General features: G+C 42.8%; 1 protein-coding gene across 7 annotated transcripts in view; it reads right to left on the bottom strand.

Moving 5' to 3' along the window:
- Positions 1-20,591, bottom strand: part of dicer1 (dicer 1, ribonuclease type III) — a 188,320-nt gene that overhangs the window by 43,135 nt on the left and 124,594 nt on the right. For all 7 annotated transcript variants that reach the window (XM_043696920.1, XM_043696921.1, XM_043696916.1 and 4 more), the window contains 2 exons: positions 11,269-11,451; positions 5,949-6,054 (listed from right to left, as the gene is read on the bottom strand). In XM_043696920.1, the coding sequence (XP_043552855.1) occupies positions 5,949-6,054; positions 11,269-11,451 (289 nt within the window). The remainder of the gene's footprint in view (positions 1-5,948; positions 6,055-11,268; positions 11,452-20,591) is intronic.

Below are 20,591 nucleotides of genomic sequence, written 5' to 3'. Positions count from 1 at the left end.
TAACACCCAGGGTATTCATTGTGGGGAATTCAGTGATGGCTACATCACTGAAAGTCAATGAGTAGTGATTAGATTCTCTCTTATTGGTGATGGTCATAGTCTAGCATTTGTGTGGTGCAAATGTTATTTGCTGCTTGTTAGCCCAAGCCTGGATCTTGTCCAAATCTTGTTGCATTTGAACATGGACTGCTTCAGTGTCTGAGTCGTCATGAATGGTACTGAACATCGTGCAATCAACGGTGAACATCCCCACTTCTGACCTTACGATGGAGGGAAGGTCTTTGATGAAACACCCAAAGATGGTTGAGCGTAGGGCACTAAGAAACCCCTGCAGAGATGTCCTGGAGCTGAGATGACTGACTTCCAACAACTATGACCATCTTCCAATATTTCAGGTATGACTCCAACCACCGGAGAGTTTGACCCCAATTGCTAATGATCCCACTTTTCCTGGTTTTTGCTATCTTATTTATCACACCTTCCCATTTTTATATCCATGGCACTCTAAACTTTAAAAAGCAGCCAGCCACCTCAGTAAGGATGAAAGGCTTATTTGCATGAAGACAAGGGACACTGATGCTGCATTTAAGGTTAGGAGATCAAAAATGATCAAAGATTACAAATATATAAAGAAAATTACACCCGCTTGTTTGAGAAGTTAGTAAGCAAACAAGATAAATATAAAACAAATCATTAAAATCATGTTTGGTTTATTTTCAAAATGTCAAAGGTTGTTAGGATATGGAATACCCTACTGGAAACAGTGGTAGAATCACAACCCATGCTAGACTTGAGGCAAGAGGTAAAAATTATAATAACTAAAAAGGCATGAAAATAAACAAGTGAATAACAGCTTTAAGAGCTGGCATTGGCTTGATGCACTGATTGCCTCTTTCCAAGTAGTAAAATGTCACAATTCATGGCTAACACCTAACTCACTGGGATAATCAACTCTGATCCATTTTCAGATATGGACAGTGACGTTGAAAGCAACAAGAAATAAATCTAGACAAACAAGTCAGGGTTTACATAACTCTTGCAATTTCTGTTTTTCAGCGGCAGCAGCAACTCTAAGAGCGGGAGCTTGGACAAGGGGCCTGCCGGGAGCAGTGACTGATTTGAACCTTTAAAAACTTATCTTGAGTGCAGGGGTCCTCCATTTTTGTTTTTCAGCGGCAGTAGCAACTCGAAAAGTGGGAGTTTGGACCAGTGGCCTACTGGAAGTGGCGAGTCACCGATTTGAGCTTTTATATTTGAAATCAGAGAGCAGAGGTTTCTGGGTAAGGAGGGACTACTACTTTTTATTTCGGTCCAGCTATATAAGTCAGTGTTTTCTAAACCCGAGACCCTACCTTTGTCGGGCCTCCCACCCAACCACATCCTCTAACCTTAAAGAACAGGGACACATCAGGTAAGCATCTTTTCTTTTTCACTTTGTGACTAGGGAACTAGCAGGGATGGCAGTGCAGGGAGAGGAATGTTCCTCCTGCATGATGTTTGAGGTGAGGGACACCATTAGCGTCCCATCCAAGTCCATCTTCAGGAAGTGCACCCAACTCTTGCTCCTCCAAGACCGTGTTAGGGAACTGGAGCGGGTGCTGGATGAACTTTGGATCATTTGGGAGGCAGAGGCTGTGATAGATAAGAGTTACAGGGAAGTAGTTACTCCTTGGCATGAAGAAAGTTGGATGATTGTTCGAGGGGGGGGAAAAAAGACAGGTCAGTGGAGGGATCCCCTATGGTCGTTCCCCTGAAAAACATGCATACAGTTTTGCATACTGTCGGGGTGGGGGGAAAAGAGAAACTTAGCACGGGTATGCAGTGGGGCCCAGGTCTCTGGCACAGAGCCTGTCCCTGCTGCACAGAAGGGAAGGAGAGAAAGGAGGAGAGTGTTAGTCATTGGGAACTCAATAGAACTCAATAGGGTCAGATAGAAGGCTTCTTGGGAACAGACAAGACTCATGGTTGGTGTGTTGCCTCCCAGGTGCCAGGGTCTGTGATGTCTCGGATCATATCTTTGGGGACCTGAAGGGAGGGGGTGACCAGCGTCAAGTTGTTGTCCATGTAGGTACCAACGACGTAGGTCGAAAGAGGGATAGGGATGTAAAGTAGGATTTCGGGAATCTAGAGTAGATGCTGAGAGGCAAGGAATAGAGAGAGATATCATCTGAACACGTGGCTGCATGGATGGTGCAGGGAGGGAGGGTTTCAGGTACTTGGATAATTGGGGCTCATTCTAGGAAAGGTGGGACCTGTACAAACAGGACAGTCTTTACTTGAACCAGAGGGGTACTAACATCCGGGGTGGGAAATTTGCTGGTGCTATTCGGGTGGGTTTAAATTTGCTCAGCAGAGGGATGGGAACCTGGAGGTGTAGTTGCAGTGCACAGGAGGATGACAGTAGGGAGGACAGGGACAGGATTTCACTGTCACAGGAATGTGCTGCAGACAGCAAGCTGTGTCTTCTTCAATGCCAGAAGTATCTGAAATAAGGTAGGTGAGCTTGCAGCACGGATAGGTACCTGGGACTTTGATGTTGTGGCCATTTCGGAGACATAGATAGAGCAGGGTGAGGAATGGATGTTGTAAATTCCAGGGTTTAGATCTTTCATTAAGAACGGACAAGGTGGTAAAAGAGGGGGTGATGTGGCCTTGTTAGTCAAGGATAGTACAATGGTGGCTGAAAGAACTTTTGACGAGGACTTGTCTACTGAGGTAGTATGGGCTGAGGTTAGAAACGGAGGAGGAGAGATCATACTGCTTGGAGTTATTTTTCAAATATAGGCCTCCGCAGAGTTCCAGGGAGGTGGGAGAGGGGATTGGCAAAATTATTCTGGGTAGGAGTGAAAGGAACAGGGTGGTCATTATGGGGTACTTTAACTTCCCCAACATTGACTGGAAATGCTATAACTCTAGTACATCGTATGGATCAGTTTTTGTCCAATATGTACAGGAGGGTTTCCTGACACAGTATATTGAAGGGCCGACAAGAGGGGAGGCCACAGTGGGTCTGGTGCTTGGTAATGAACCAGGCCAGGTGTTTGTTTTAGTTGTAGATGAGCACTTTGGAGAGAGTGACCATAGCTCAATTACTTTTAGTGTAGCGATGGAAAAGGATAGGTACATGCCACAGGTCAAGAGTTATTGATGGGGCAAAGGCAATTATAATGCGATTAGGCAAGAATTAGGATGCATAGAATGGGGTAGCAAAATGCAGGAGATGCAGACAATGGAAATGTGGAGCTGGTGTGTCCTTGATAGGTATGTCCCTGTCAGGCAGGGAGGAAGTGATAAGGTAAGGGAACTGTGGTTTACTACAGAAATTGTATCTCTTGTTAAGCAGAAGGAGGCGGCTAACGTGTTGATGAGGCAAGATGGTTCAGGGGAGGTGATGGAGAGTTCCAGATCAGCTCGGAAGGATTTAAAGACAGAGTTAAGAGCAAAGAGAGCACATGAGCACTCTTTAGCAAATAGAATAAAGGAGAACCCTAAAGCTTTCTATAGGTATGCGAGGAATAAAAGGATGATGAGGGTAGAAATAGGGTCAGTCAAAGACAGAAGTGGAAAGTCGAGTGTGGACCCTGTGGGGAGGTGCTAAATGAACATTTCTCATCGGTTTTCACTCAGAAAAAGGAGACTATTCTAGAGGAGAAGAATGAGGTACGAGATATTAGACTGGAAAGGATCGAGGTTAGTTACGAACAGGTGTTAACAATTCTAGAAGGAGTGAAATTAGACAAGTCCCCTGGGCCAGATGGGATTTACCCGAGGATTCTCTGGGAAGCTAGGGAGGAGATAGCAGAAACTTTGGCTTGGAATTTTGAGTCGTCATTGTCTACAGGTTTAGTACCAGAGGACTAGAAGATTGAAAATGTTGTGCCCTTGTTCAAGAAGGGCAGCAGAGATGACCCAGGTAATTATAGACCAGTGAGCTTCACTTCTGTTGTAGGTAAGGTTTTGGAAAGGATTATAACAGATAAGATTTATAATCATCTAGCAAGCAACAAACGATTTCAGATAGTCAACATGGTTTTGTCAAGGGTAAGTCACGTCTCACAAACTTTACTGAGTTTTTTGAGAAGGTGGTCAAGCACGTAGATGAGGGTAGGGCAGTCGACGTGGTATGCATGGACTTCAGTAAGGCCTTTGATAAGGTTCCACACGTAGGCTGTTGGAGAAAATGCAGAGGCATGGGATTGAGGGTGATGTAGCAGTTTGGATTAGAAAATGGGATTGAGGGTGATGTAGCAGTTTGGATTAGAAACCGGCTTTCTGAAAGAAGGCAGCGAGTGGTGGTTGATGGAAAATATTCAGCCTGGAGTCCGGTTACTAGTGGTGTGCCACAAGGATCTGTTTTGGGACCACTGCTGTTTGTCATTTTTATAAATGACTTAGACGCAGGCATAAGTGGATGGATTAGTAAATTTGCAGAGGACACTAAAGTCAGTGGAGTACTGGACAGTTTGGAAGAATGTTATAAGTTGCAGGGGGGCCTTGGATAAACTGCAGAATTGGGCTGAGGGGTGTCAAATGGAGTTCAATGCAGCTAAATGTGAGGTGATGCACTTTGGGAAGAATAAAGAAAGACAGAGTACTCGGTCAATGGAAAGATTCTTGGCAGTGTGGATATGCAGAGGGAACTTGGAGTCCATGTACATAGATCCCTGAAAGTTGCCACCCAGGTTGATAGTGCTGTTAATAAGGCATACGGTGTGTCAGATTTCATTGGTAGAGGGATTGAGTTCCGGAGCCACAATATCATGCGGCAACTATACAAAATGCTAGTACGGCCACACTTGGAATATTGTGTACTGTTCTGGTCGCCATATTTCGGGAAGGATGTGGAAGCACTGGAAAAGATGCAGAGGAGATTAACGAGGATGTTGCCTGGAATGGAGGGAAGGTCTTATGAGGAAAGGCTGAGACACTTGGGTCTGTTCTCATTGGAAAGAAGGCAGCTAAGAGGGGATTTGATAGAGACATACAAGATGATTAGAGGATTAGATAGAGTAGACAGTGCAAGTCTTTTTCCTAGGATGCTGATGTCAGCTTGAACGAGGGGCACAACTACAAATCGAGGGGTGATAGATTTAAGACAGATATCAGAGGCAGGTTCCTTATGCTCAGAGAGTGGTAAGGGCGTGGAATGTCCTACCTTCCAATGTAGTTAACGTAGCCACATGAGGGAGATTTAAACAATCCTTGGATAAGCACATGGATGATGATGGGATAGTGTCAGGGGATGAGCTAAGAATAGTTCACAGGTTGGCGCAACATTGAGGGCCAAAGGGCTTGTTTTGCTCTGTATTGTTCGAATTCATAGTATGTGGACATGACTGGCAAAGCCATTATTTACTGCTCATTCCTAAACTTAGGAAGGTGGCGATCTATCATTTTGAAATGCCACAGTCCATGTGGCGCAAGAGCACCCATAGTGTTGTTCAGTAACAACTCTGTGGATTCGGACAAATGGAAGTATATGGCCTACATGGCTCATTATATTTTTGCTATTCAAATCCAGGACAGATGGTAGAAATGGAATTCAATTTGACAAAGAAAAAAATCTGGAATTAAGAGTATAATGATGACCCAGAATCCATTGTCAATTATCAGTAAAAACGCATCTAGTTCGCTAATGCCCTTTAGGGGAAGAAACTGCCGACCTTATCTGGTCTGGACTACATACGACTCCAGACCACCAATGCGGCTGACTCTCAACTGCCCTCTGGGCAATTACCGCTAGCCTAGCCAGTAATATCCTCATCCAGGGAAAGAAAGAAAGAGATTCCGTTTAAATGGTTTACCATTGAAAGTGAGCCCGATCTAATTCAACTACATTTCAGTCTTTTCCCCAACCACAACCATCAGTTTAGAATCCAAATTCACTGGTAGCATCTAACCTGATCCACAGCGATCTCATTAAACAATCTCACTCCAACCTACCTTACCTGTTTGTTTTGCAGACTCTCCCATTTGGCCTTGCGTTTCTCTGCACTACTTAAAGGAAGTGCCTTTCCTTTCTGATTCAAATGTCGAGGGGTTAAAAGGTTCAGTCTTAAAAAAAGGAGATAGATATTCCAGTTACAAGTAATGATCGTAACCTTTACAGTTTCATTTTACATTTAGAAATTCAGGTTGCTAATCTGCAAGCTACAAAATAGTTGAATATATTAAAATTTGTTGTTATATTTATAAGTGGCCAAGTGGTATTGCCTCTTTACCAGCATCTCTGGATTGCTAGTCATGTTCTGGGGACCAGTATTGAAATTCCACAAGGTAGAATTTGAATTCAATAAATGTTCTGGAGTTAAAAGTCTAATGATGACCACATTGTTAATTCTAGTAAAAACTCATCTAGAACATAGCACAGTAGAGCACAAGACCAGACCCTTTGGCCATCATGGCTGCACTGACTATGATGCCATTCTAAACTAATCCCATCCTCCTGTACATGGCCCACCTGCCTCTATTCCCTGACTGTTCAGGTGTCTGTCCAAATGCTTCTTAAATGTTGCTATCTTATCTGCTTCTACCCTTCTGCTTCCTCCCTTGCAAAGTCTTCCAAACACTTACTACCGTCTGTGTAAAAAAACCTTCAGATCTCCTTTAAACTCCCCCCACCTTAAAAGCTATGCCTGTAGTATTTGACATTTCCACTCGAGGAGAAAAAAAACTATCCACCTTACCCATATCTCTCCATTTTATATACTTCTATCCCTCAGCCTCCACCATTCAAGTGAAAACAATGCAAGTTTGCCCAACCCCTCTTTATGCACTCTAATCCTTTTTTGTAATTGTCCTTCTGCCTCAATCAGATTATTGACCATTCCTTCACTAGCTGTTCAGCTGTTAACACTTTACTCACACCATCTGACACTTTTGATCACCTACAGAGACTTACTATTCAGCCTGTCGACACTCCACTCTCAGCATTTGTTTGATCTTTTGATCTCTCCGCCGATAAATTAGAAGCCTGTGTGCTTTGCTTCACTTCACCTGACAAAGAAGCAGTGCTGAAAGTTTTAAGATGTCAAATAAACCAGTTGGACTAAAATCTGATGTAGTGTGACTTCTGACCTTGCCCACCCCAGTACTAACACCAACACCTCCACATCACACTCCAATCCTGATAAACCTCTTTTGCACACTCTCTAAAGCCTCCACATTGTTCCTATAGCCAGAACTACACACATACTCCAAATGTTACCTAAATAAAGTCTTATACAGCTGCAACAAGAGTCGCCATTTTTAAAATCAAGATCCCCACTGATTAAGGTAAGCACGCCATATGTCTTCTTTATCACTTAGTGTTGCCACTCTCACAACACTGTGTTGCCCCAAGGGTCTGGTCATTTATTGTTTACTCCTAAATGCAATACCTCACATTTGACCAGATTAAGCTCCATTCTGCCATCTCTCTGCCTAACTTTCCAACTGATCTATGTCCTCTTGTACACTTTGACAACCTTCCTCATTATCCACAGCTCCACCAATTTTCATGTTGACTGCAAAATTACCAATCAGACCACCAATATTTTCATCCAATCATTTATAAACATTACAAAACAGAGGTATCACATTGATCCTTGTGGAACACCATTGGTCACAGACTTCTAGTCAGAAAACACCCCTCCACAACAATCTTCTGTCTATGACCAAGCCAATTTTGTATCCAGGAGAAAGTGAGGACTGCAGATGCTGGAGATCAGAGCTGAAAAATGTGTTGCTGGAAAAGCACAGCAGGTCAGGCTGCATAAGCCCGAAACGTCAATTCTCCTAATCCTTGGATGCTGCCTGACCTGCTGCGCTTTTCCAGCAACACATTTTTCAATTTTGTATCCAACCTACCAACTCACTGCAAGTCACATGTGACTTAATCTTCTGGATTAACATATCACAAGCACTGGATTGTTAGTCCAGAAACCTAAGTAATGGTTTGCTTTGGGGAGCTGGGTTCAGATCCCACCACAGCAGATGGTGGAATTTGAATTCAATATCAAAATAATCTGGAATTAAAAGTCTCAGGATGGCCATGAATCCACAGTTGATGTTCTTGTGAAATACTTTACTGAAGTCCACAGAGGAAACATCCACTGTCCTATCCTCAATCATCTGCTTCACTTCCTCAATATCTCAATTAAATTTGAGACACAAGATCTCCCCTGTACAAATCCATGTTGACTATCTCAAGTAAGTCCATTCTCTCTCACTAATCCATTAATGTATGTTAAGGAAAGAAACTGCCATCCTTACCTTGACTGGACTAACGTCAGACCAACAGAAAAGTGGTGAACCTTAACTGCCTCTGGAATGACCTAACAAGCTATTCAGTTCAAAGTTTGTGCGAAGATTTGTAGCTCGGGTGCTCGTTGCTGTGGTTCTGTTCGTCGAGCTGGAAGTTTTTGTTGCAAACGTTTCGTCCCCTGGCTAGGCGACATCATCAGTGCTTGGGAGCCTCCTGCGAAGCGCTTCTTTGATGTTTCCTCCGGTGTTTATAGTGGTCTGTCCCTGCCGCTTCCGGTTGTCAGTTTCAGCTGTCCTCTGTAGTGGTTGGTATATTGTGCCCAGCCTTAACTGGACCCAATATACCAACCACTACAGCAGACAGCTGAAACTGACAACCGGAAGCGGCAGGGACAGACCACTATAAACACCGGAGGAAACATCAAAGAAGCGCTTCGCAGGAGGCTCCCAAGCACTGATGATGTCGCCTAGCCAGGGAACGAAACGTTTGCAACAAAAACTTCCAGCTCGGCAAACAGAACCACAGCAAGCTATTCAGTGATGTCCAAGGGCAACAAAGGGTGGACATTAAATGCTGGCTCAGCCAGCAATGCTTACATCCCATGAGTGAATTAAAAAAACCTCAAAAAATCCAAAGTTAACAAGAAACAATTGTGCTAGTTGAGACACTCACTGAATATGTGCAGATACTGTATATATCATACTTTGCACAATGCAACAAATAATAGCATCAAAATTGGGCAGGCAATCCTAGAATAAATGAAGAAACATTGTCTTGTGGTGGTTGCGACATTTAAGCCCATCTTAGAATGAAAAAAAGGCCAAGATATCCTCTATTTAAAAATTCTGTCACTTGCCACAAGCGACAGATTTGTAGACCATTCAGCCTGTTGAGCATATGCCATCCTTCAATACAATCATGACTAATCATGGGCTTCAACTTTCTCAGTCACCATATCTCTTCATTCCCAAAGAGATCAAATTCTGTATATTCTTGCCTTAAATGCAGTTAAAAATGGAGGAGCAACCCACCTTTGGATTAAAAAATTCTGAAGATATATAACCTTTTGAGTGAACACATTTCTCATCAAAATGATTGACTCTTTATGCAGATTAAGCCCCTCATGGCACTACCCCACCTGACCCAAGCGTTCTAGATTTCCCAGCCAGCTCTAACAACCTGTCTGTGTCTATCCTATCAAGTTTCTTCAGAAGCTTCTATGTTTTATCGAGCAACTCATTCTTCACTCAATTTATTCACTACACACCCCAGGTACCAGTCTAGTGAACTTTGACTATACTGCCTCTAATGCAGGTACATATCAGGTATCCTTTACCTGAATGCCTGAAAACCAAAAAGATCTAAAAAACTGAAGGGCTTTTTGAAGACCACCCAGACAGACTTATAGACATGCTAAGTTCAGGCCCTTTGGAAAAATACTTAGTTTGGCCCAAGTGGACCTAAAAGTATTTGGACCCAGAGGCCCGGACTCAGCTGTGTCTACATATTCATTTGGGCCAAGTGAAGCTCTTATTCCAAAAGGCCCGAATGAACTTCTATCAAGAAGCCACAAATATCCTTTATCTGAAATGTAGCTGGTTCTGAAGTTTTCAGCTAAAGAAATCCTGACCTGCATATCGAGATGGGTAAATGGACTGCTCCAAACCTCAACATCTCCCATTCTAATGAACTATTTGGAGACTCAAAACAATTCCAGTAGCTTCGGCTAATCATTTCCCCCTCCCCTCAACAGAACAGTAGTACTTTGATGGAGTTCATTGCAAACAAATCCTTGTAATCAGAGTTACTGATCTTGCTTATGCCTCAAAAGGGAGACACCAGGAAAAGCTAGCTTTGTAACTTTAGCAATTCAATATCTACTACTGTAGAAAGTGTAGTGCTTATGAAACGTTCACATGGACAGACAAGCAGAAGGTGCTTGACAGCAATACAGTAGGTAGCCTGGAATATTTCCCTCCCCATTCAAACTTTTCGCACTGACTAATGGTAGCCCCAACTACAATTAGATTGGTTACTCCAGCACTTCTCGATCTAAGGCATTTCTGTACTGTGTTGGTTACATCCCACTGTGCCACAGGAGGAGCCCCTTTCTAAAGCTCACATCAGAAAAAGGGTTCCAAAACAAAGTCACTAAATAAGTTGAACGTTCTGTACCATTTAGAGACCCGGAACACACTGTCCGAGTGTGTGATGGAAGCAGATTCAAATGTAACTTTCAAAAGAAAACTGAATAAATAACTGCAAAGGTTCCAAGATGAAAATGAAAGCACAGTAGAATGAGATTATTTGACAATCTTGCAAAAGATTGGCACAGACTTGATGGGCTGAGTGCTCTCCTTTTCTGTATTGTAGCATTCTCTTCAGACTCAGCCAAGGAGGATTCTCTCCCAATCATTTCAACCACTGCCACTGAAGTCAGGCACTTAAGTTTAGCAAATCACAGATGCCTACAGCAATTCTTGGTGCCAGGTACACCTCAGAACTCAAATGAGCTTTGCCAACGCATAAACTGGTTAGGATTATGCCCGAAATGTCGATTCTCCTTCTCCTTTGATGCTGCCTGACTTGCTGCGCTTTTCCAGCAACACATTTTTAAGCTCTGATCCCCAGCATCTACAGTCCTCACTTTCTGCTAGGATTTAGAATATACTGTCTAAGTGCTAACGGAGACAATAGCAGAGTTTGTGCAGAACCAGATAAACAAAAAATTGTCAGGAATGTGGGGAAAAAGGTGGAGGAAGTCCAATTAATTCGTGTGCAGAGACTAGCGGTATGGGCTCACACACTAGTGACTACTGTTAGCATAACAGACCTGCCTGTCTCTTCGAATGTATCTGCAACTTCAGGACGAAAGAAGGGGTGTTTAAGTTTTTAAAAATCCAATTGAGCATACCATTATACAGCCACTGGGTGGCTCCAAAGGGCTCTTTAAGACACACAAGCATAATGTCTCTACACAATTTCAGAAAGAAATACCAAGTGACTTAGCGTGATATTCTTACCTGGACGATGTGTGGTCCACATCCAGCAAAGGCTGGTTCAGGTTGGTCAAATCAAGATTGTACTTGGTTTTGTAATACTCTGCAAATGTTTCATACTCAGGGGAAGGAAATTTACTGAGAGGTGTGAGATCGGTGTATACATCGGCCACATAGAAGCGATGAGGCTGGTCAAAATTTCGATATCTGTGGGCAAAACAGAAATCACAGTTCAAACTACATCAAGTTTTCTGAATGAGAAACAACTCTCCAAGGCCTTTTCAACAGCACCTTCCAAACTCATAACCACCACTGCCTAGGTGGTCAAGGGCAGCAGAAACACGAGAACACCACCACCCATAAATTGCCTCCAACCACACATCATCCTGACTTGGATCTACATTGCCATTCCTTCATTGACATTGCGTCAAAATCACCGAACTGACTTCCTATGGGCGTATCCACACCCCCATAGACTGCATGTCGTTCAAAAAAGTGAAAATATATGAAATTAGAAATGCGAAAAGATTGATCACCTTGCTGGGGCTGTACTATAGGCTCCCCCAATAGTCAAAGGGAAATTGAGAAACAAATATATAGGGAGATCTCAGATATAAGCAAGCATAATAAACACTATATAGGACAAACAGGAAGACAGCTAACGATCCGTATCCATGAACACCAACTAGCCACGAAACGACACGACCAGCTATCCTTAGTAGCCACACACGCAGATGACAAGCAACATGAATTCGACTGGGACAACACTACCATTATAGGGCAAGCCAAACAGAGAACAGCCAGGGAATTCCTAGAGGCATGGCACTCATCCACAGATTCTAACAAACACATCGACCTGGACCCAATATACCGGCCACTACAGCGGACAGCTGGAACTGACAACCGGAAGCGGCAGAGACAGGCCACTATAAATGCCGGAGGAAACATCACAGAAGAGCTTCACAGGAGGCTCCCAAGCACTGAGGATGTCACCTAGACAGGGGACGAAACGTTTGCAAGACAAGTTCCCAGCTCGGCGAACAGAACCACAACAGCAAGCATAATAAGTTGGTAATGATGGGGATATTAATTTTCCAAACATTGACTGGGGCTACAGTAGTGTTAAAAGGTTTGGATGGTGAAGTATTTGTCAAATATGTTCAAACTTATCAGTATGTGGATGATCCTAATACAGAAGGCGCAAAACTTGACCTCCTTTTGGGCAATAAGGTAGGGCAGGTAACTGAAGTAAAAGTAGGGAACACTTTGGGTCTAGCAATCATAATTCTATTAGCTTCAAAATGGTATGGAAAAGGATAAGCCTTCCATAAAAGTTAAAGTTATTAATTGGAGCAAGGCAAATTTTAATAGGCATGAGACATGATCTTTCAGAAGTTGATTGGACTGTTTGCAGTAAAAAGGACATCTGACAAGTGGGAGGCTGTCAAGAATGCAATAACAAGAATTCAGAGGCATTATGTTTCTGTTCGAGTGAAGGGTAAGGCTGATAAGATTAAGGAATAATGGATCACCAAAGATACTGATGTTCTAGTCAACAGTTTAAAAAAAAATCTTAATTCAGATATCAGCAATTTGATTCAAATAAATCTCTAACATCAATATAGAGAGTACAGACCATTCTTAAGAAAGAAATCAGGAAAAGAGAGAGGATATGACATCGGCAGATAAGATGAAAGATAGTAGAAAGAGATTCTACAAGTACAAGTACAAAATCTTTTATCCAAAACCCTCAGAGCCAGCTGGTTTTCGGAATTCAGAGTTGTTCAGATTTTGGAATAAGTGACAGTTTAACAGTGAAATTTTAAAAATCTTACCAAACAGCAAATGCACCTGTGAGTAGTACGAGCCCGGAGACAGAATTGAGGCCTACCAGTGCTGGGCCATGCCGCCATGTTACATCTGAGTCACGTGGGTTGAGTGGGTTCACTGTTTGCACGCCAAACAAAATTATGGAGATATAAGCTTGACAAGATAAACTTCAGATTTCTGAGCTTTTCGGATTTCAGATAAAGGATGGTGTACCTGTATATTAAGAGTAAGAGGGTAACTTGAAGAGGACAGGGCCCCTTAAAGATCAAGGAGGGTGTCTTTGTGTTGAACTCCAGGACCTGGAAAATACTAAAATGAATATTTCATTCCAGTTTTTACTGTGGAGAGAGAAATGGAAGCTAGAGAATGCAGAGATATAAATATCAATAAGAATAGTTCACATTACAGAAGAGGAAGCCCTGGAGGTCTTTTGAGAATATAAAGGTGGATAAATCTCCTAGACCTGATCTAATGTATCCCAGAACATTGTGGGAAGTAAGGGAGGAAATTGTCAGGTCCCTTGCAAAAATATTTGCATCATCTAACACTGTGGGTGAGGTGGTGTGATGACTGGAGGGTGGCTAAAGTTGTGCCTTTGTTTAAGAAGCATTGTAAGGAAAACCAGGGAACTACAGACCTGAGAGTCGAACATCGGTTGTGGGTATATTATTGGAGGTGATTTTATAGATAGGATTTATAGACACTTAGAGGAACAAAGTTGATTAGGGATAATCAGCATGACTTTACGTAAAGGAAATAATATTTCACTTGATTGAGTTTTTTGAGGAAGTTAACAAGAATTGATGAGGGCAGAACAGTTGTTGCTGTTTACATGGACTTTAGTAAAGCCTTTGACAAAGTTCCACATGGTAGAATAATTAGTAAATTTAGGTCACACAAGATTCAGGGTGGGCCTGCCAGTAGTGATGGGAGGGTTGCTTTTCAGACTGGGGGCCTATCATTAGCAATGTGACACAGGGATGGTTTTAGGTCCATTTTTGTTTGTCACTTACATAAATAATTTGGATAAGAATATAGAAGGCATGATTGGTAAGTTCGTACAGGATATCAAAATTGGTGCTACAGAAGACAGTGAAAGTAATTTTCTAAGGTTACAAAGGGATCTTGGTCAAATGGGCCAATGGGTTGAAAAATAGCAGGTGGCATTCAATTTGGATAAACATATTTTGGTACAACAAACAGGGATAGGACTTTTACAAGTAATGATAGGGCATTAGGTAGGGTTGTACAACAGTTTCATGTACATAATTCAGACTGTTTGCATCACATATAGTCAGGATAGTTAAAAAGACATTGAGCACACTTGCCTTCATTGCTCAGTCCTTTGGAGTATAGGAATTGGGAATTCACTTTGAGGTTGTGCAGGACATTGTGAGAACGCTTCTGGAGTACTGCGTCCAGTCCTGATCAAACAGTTATAGGAAGGATATTATTAAGCTGGACAGGGTTCAGCAAAGACTTACTAGCATGTTGCCGGGTATGGAAGGTTTGAGTTATAAAGAAAGTCTACATAGCTGTGACTTTTCTCACTGGAGTGTAGGAAGTTGAGAGGTGACCTTAGAGGTTTTTAAAATCATAAGGTATAAATAGGATTAATGGTAGGTGCCTTTTCCCTAGCATGCGGGCTTTCAAAGCTACAGGGGTACATTTTTAAGGTGAGAGGAGAGAGATTTAAAGACATGAGGGGCAAACAGTTTTACACAGAAGGTGGCACGTATATGAAATGAATTCCTGAGAAAGCGATGGATATGGGTACAAGGTTTAAAAGACACTTGGATAAGTACACAAATAGGAAAGGTTTGAAGGAATATGGGCCACAAGCAGGCAAATGGGGCTAATTTAGTTTGGGATTATGTTCGGCATGGACTGGTTGGTCTAGGAGGGTCTGCTTCTGTGCTGTATGACTGTCTCTTGGTGGCATACTGTAATGCAGCATTAAGAAATAAAGATCAGAAAAGGGTCACGCACCCTCTGCTCTAGGGCACCCTGTTTAAATACAAATTACACTTTAGATAATTACAATTGAAGCAACTGGAAAAGATGCATAGCTTATTGGCTCTGACCAGGTATTTCCCAAAGGGAAGAGGTTGCTAGGCCCCTGGCAGAAGTATCTGTATCAACGACAGCCACAGGTAAGTGCCAGAAGACTGGAGGGTGGCTAACGTGATGCCATTTTTTAAGCAAGGTTGTAAGGAAAAGCCATGGAACGAGAGACTGGTGAGCCTTATGTCAGTGGCAGGTAAATTGTCAGAGGGGATTCTGAGAGACAGGATTTACATGCATTTGGAAAGGCATGTCAACATGGCTTTGTGCATGGGAAATAGGCTCTCACTAACTTGACTGAGCCTTTTGAAGAGATGGCAAAGATGACTGACGAAGGCAGAGTAGTAGACGCTGTCTGTGAGACCTTTAGCAAAGCATTTGTCAAGGTTCCGGATGGTAAACTGGTTACTAAGGTTCAATCCTGGTGGAGCTAATCAATTGGATACAAAATTAGCTTGAAGATAGGAAACAGAGGGTAGTGGTAGGGGGTTGCTTTTCACTGGCCTGCAGTGTGCCACAGGAATCCACTGGTTTTCATCGTTCAGATAGATGATTTGGATGCTAATATAAGAGATATGGTTAGAACGTTTGCAGATGGCACCAAAATAGGATGGTGTGGTGGACAGTGAAGTAGTTTTTCCTCAGGGTACGTGTCCTTGATCAGATGGGCCAAGGAATGGCAGACGGAATTTAATTTAGATAAATGCAAGGTGTTACTATTTGGTAAGGCAAGCCATAGCAGGACTTATCTGGTTAATGATAGACTTCTGGGGAATATTGCTGAACAAAGAGACCCAGGCGTGCAGGTGCATTGTTCCTTGAAAATGGAGTCATAGGTGGACAGGGGGATGAATAAGGAATTTGACATGCTTGCCTTTATTGGTCAGTGCATGAGAGTTGGGATGTCATGTTGCAGCTGCACAGGACATTGGTGAAGCCTCTTTTAGAATACTGTGTTCAATTCTGGTCACCCTTCTATAGGGAGGGTGTTGTTAAAATTGAGAGGGTGCAGAAAAGACTTAAGGATGTTGCTGGGACTGCAGGGTTTGAGAGTTGTAGGGAGAGATTGAATAGGCTGGGGCTACTTTCCTTGGAGCTAAGGGGTGATCTTATATAGGTTTACAAAATTATGAGGGGCATGGACAGGGTCAATAGCCATGGTCTTTTTCTAAGTGGAGCAGTCCAAAACTAGAGAACATAAGTTTAAGGTGAAAGAGGAAAGATTTAAAAAGGACCTCTGGGGTACCTTTACCTGCAGAGGGTAGTGCGTGCATGGAACAAACTGTCACAGAAAGTGGTAGAGGCAGGTACATGTATAATATTTAAAAAGGCATCTGGATGGGAAAACGAATAGGAAAGATTTAGAGGGATATTGGCCAAATGCTGCAAAATAGGTCAGATTGAGATGTCTGGTCAGCATGGCCAAGTCTTTTCAATGTTGTATGACTATGGCTCAAGGGAAGTTGTCCAAGCAACAGATTGTTGTGGGAAAGGTAAGGTTGATGCATTCGCAAGAGTCTTCAGCCAGGAGTGTTGAGTGGATGATCCATCTCAAGCTCCTCCAGTGATCCCCAGCGTCACAGATACCAGTCTCCAGCCAATTCGATTCACTCCACATGATATCAAGAAACAGCTGGAAGCACTGGATACTGCGAAGACAACGGGCCCTGATCACATCTTGGCAATAGTACTGAAGACGTGCGCTCCAGAACTTGCCGTTCCCCTAGCCAAGTTCTTCCAGTTACAACACTGGCATCTACCCGACAATGTGGAAAATTGCCTAGATATGTCCTGTACACAAGAAGCAGGACAAATCCAACCCGCCCAAATTCCACCCAATCTACTTAATCATCAGTAAAAAGTGATGGGAGGAGTCATCAACAGTGCTATCAAGCAGCACCTGCTCAGTGACACCCAGTTTGGGTTCCAGCAGGGCCACTCAACTCCTGACCTCATTCCAGCCTTGGTTTAAACATGGACAAAAGAGCTGAATTCCAGAGGTGAGGCGAGAGTGACAACTCTTGTCATCAAGGCCGCATTTGACCAAATACAGCATTAAGGAGCCCTGGCAAAACTGGAACCAGTGTGTATCAGGGCAAACACTCCACTGGTTAGTCATACCTGCCATAAAGGACGATGGTTGTGGTTGGGTCATCTTAGCTCCAGGACATCTCTGCAGGTGCCCCTCAGGGTAGTGTCCTAGGCACAACAACCTTCAGCTGCTTCATCAATGACTTTCTCTCTGTCATAAGGTCGGAAATGGGGACGTTCGCCGATGATTGTACAGTATTCAGCACCATTCGCAACTCCTCAGATGCTGAAGCAGTCCGTACTCAAATAAACAAAGATCTGGACAATATTCAGGCTTGAGCCAACAAGTGGCAAGTAACATTTGCACCACACAGATGCCAGACAACGACCATCACTAATAAGAGACACTCTAACCACCGCCCCTTGACATTCAACGATATTACCATCACTGAATCCCCCATTGTCAGCATTCTTGGGTTACCATTGACCAGAAACTCAACTGAGGAAGGGCTTATGCCCAAAACGTCGATTCTCCTGCTCCTTGGATGCTGCCTGACCGGCTGCGCTTTTCCAGCAACACATTTTCAGCTCTGATCTCCAGCATCTGCAGTCCTCACTTTCTTCCAGAAACTCAACTGGACTTACCACATAAAACACAGTGGCTACAAGACAGTTCAGAGACTACAGATACTACGGCAAGTGACTTACTTCCTCACACACCAAATTCTATCCATTAACGACAAGGCACAAGCCAGGAGTGTGATGGAACACTCCCCATTTGCCTGGATGGGTGCAGCTCCAACAAAACTCTAGAAACTTGACACCATCCAGATGACTGGCACCACATGTACAAACATTCAATCCTTCTACCACTGGTGCTCAGTATATCTAAAAGATGCAGTGCAGAATTTCAAAGATCCTTAGACAGCACCTTGCTGTTATCGTTTTAATAGAAAAAGTGGGGCGGCACAGTGGCTATCACTGCTGCCTCACAGCCCCAGAGACCCGGGTTCAATTCCCACCTCGGGCAACTGCCTGTGTGGAGTCTTCCTCCCACAGTCCAAAGATGTGCAGGTTAGGTGAATTGGCCATGCTAAATTGCCCGTAGTGTTAGATGAAGGGGTAAATGTAGGGGAATGTAGGGTGGGCTGCTCTTCAGAGGGTCAGTGTGGACTTGTTGAGCTGAAGGGCCTGTTTCCACACTAAGTAAATCTAATCTAAGCACCCTCCAAACCCACGACCACTTCCATCTAGAAGGACAAAGGCAGAACTTACTTGGGAACACCACCCCCTGCAAGTTTCCCGCCAAGCCACTCACCACCCTGACTTGGGAATTTAAACTGTTCCTTCACAGTCAATGGATCAAAATCCTGGAATTTCCTCCTTACTGGCACTGTGGGTCAACCCACAGCAAGTGCACTGCAATTCAAGAAGGCAGCTCACAACCACCTTCCCAAGGGCAAACAGGAAAGGGCTATCAATGCTGACCAGCCAGCGATGCCAGAATCCACAAATGAATAAAAAAGGGAAAGAGATCAGGAAAACTATATTGATTAAAAGATAAATATTAATTAGGAGCTATTAGTTCTGTTGGCACAGAAAATGTTAGGAAAATACCCTCAAGAAAAGGTACATTACTAAGATTTTGGTAGAGAACACTTGCTGGGAGCCACCTATTAGGAATGTTATTAGGAATGTCAAAGAAAGAGTGCGAGCAAGCGCAAGAGAGAATGAGATTGCGCATTCTGCCACACTCCACTGAAGGAATGCTAAGTATTAATCATTATTGTTTAATAAAGACTTCACATTCTAAATTAGGTGATTGTTGTTTCTGCCTGTATGCCAATAGAATTTTCTTTGAGATTTAGTATTAAGCTCACATCCCAACACATATTTGAGACAGTAAGATATCCCAAAGAGCTTCACAGGAGTGTTATAAAAACAAGTACGAGATCAAGACACAAGGGATATTATGACAGCTGACCTAAGGCCTGGTCAAAAAGGTAGGTTATAATGGTCACCTTAAAGGATCAGAGAGATTTATTATGGACGAGACCAAATTCTTTTCAAATATATCAAGGAGATAGCCTACACCCTAACTTTTATCTTATTTAAAAGCAAGCATACAGTGCTATGTTCCAGATGTAATTTGACTGGTTACACCACTCCAGGTTAAGCAAAACACACATTACCCTTATCCTAGTTTAGATATAAAAAACAGAAGAATTGGTATAACTTTCTATTAGAAAACTTAATAGAACAGATTATTTAATGACTAAACAGTAAATGCTCTTATGTAGTAACATCCCATTAACACACCTTTAGCAAAGACAAATTCAGTAAAACAGATTGTCTCACATGTGATTCTGGCAGCAGAGAGAACTCAAGCTTGTAGCTGTAGTGAAGAGTGAAGATGTAGCAGCTTTCATAACCAGTTTCAAAACCCCTCAACTACTGAAAGCTAAACTAAAATGCTAGCTCTGTGGGAGCCTGACTCTACACATTCATCCTGCTTCTATTGTCCCACCTTTTAACAAAAAAAACAAAATCTCAAGCTGTCTATTGACTTGGACGAGATAGCTTGGCACCTATGGCTTAAAACCTCTCTTCCTAAAAACAAAAGGACAAAATACACATCTTAAAGCCATGATATCAACACACAAAGCACACAAGCGTGGGGGCGAGGGATACGTGAAACTGAAGGCAGTATTACCAACGGTGAAGTAATAAAAATGCAAATAGATTTTAAAAATTCAGGAACAAATTCAACATATTACACTCAGTTTCACAGAATAAAGAAGGTAGTAGGTAGTGAGGTCAACAAAATGAGCCAATGTTGCTTAATGAGAAGATGATATCCATGTTGCTGACTTTTAATAAGCTAGCCAGTCATTCAAATTGTAAAGTTATTGAACACTGACTGACTAGTAAGGGAACTCCTAGTTATTAAAACCCCATCACCTAGCATCCTAGGCATTGGGAATACAATTTGACACCACAGGTCTGTGCCAAAATTAATATGGTACTGCTTTTGGAAGACGCGCTGAAGTCATTCAGAATATTAACTTCTCATGTACTTACTAACAAAAGCAAGATTGTAAAGTCTGTGTGTCGTTAAGCTACCTTCATAAATCAAAACAACCAGGCAGCAGGTAATCTATGGAGTAAAAACAATGACTGCAGATGCTGGAAACCAGATTCTGGATCAATGGTGCTGGAGGAGCACTGCAATTCAGGCAGCATCCGACGAGCAGCAAAATCGATGTTTCGGGCAAATGCCCTTCATCAGTGCCTACCGGTATTATCGCTACTGTTAATCCAGAAACCCAGATAATGTTCTGGGTACCTGGGTATGAAACTGCCATGACAGATAGTGGAATTTGAACTCAATAAAAATCTGGGATTAGGAGTCTTACGATGGC

The sequence above is a fragment of the Chiloscyllium plagiosum genome, chromosome 10 (genome assembly GCF_004010195.1).
Source record: "Chiloscyllium plagiosum isolate BGI_BamShark_2017 chromosome 10, ASM401019v2, whole genome shotgun sequence".
NCBI lineage: Eukaryota > Metazoa > Chordata > Chondrichthyes > Orectolobiformes > Hemiscylliidae > Chiloscyllium > Chiloscyllium plagiosum.
The sequence above is the reverse complement of the archived record's forward strand: the minus strand, read 5'-3'. Positions and strand labels throughout refer to the sequence as shown.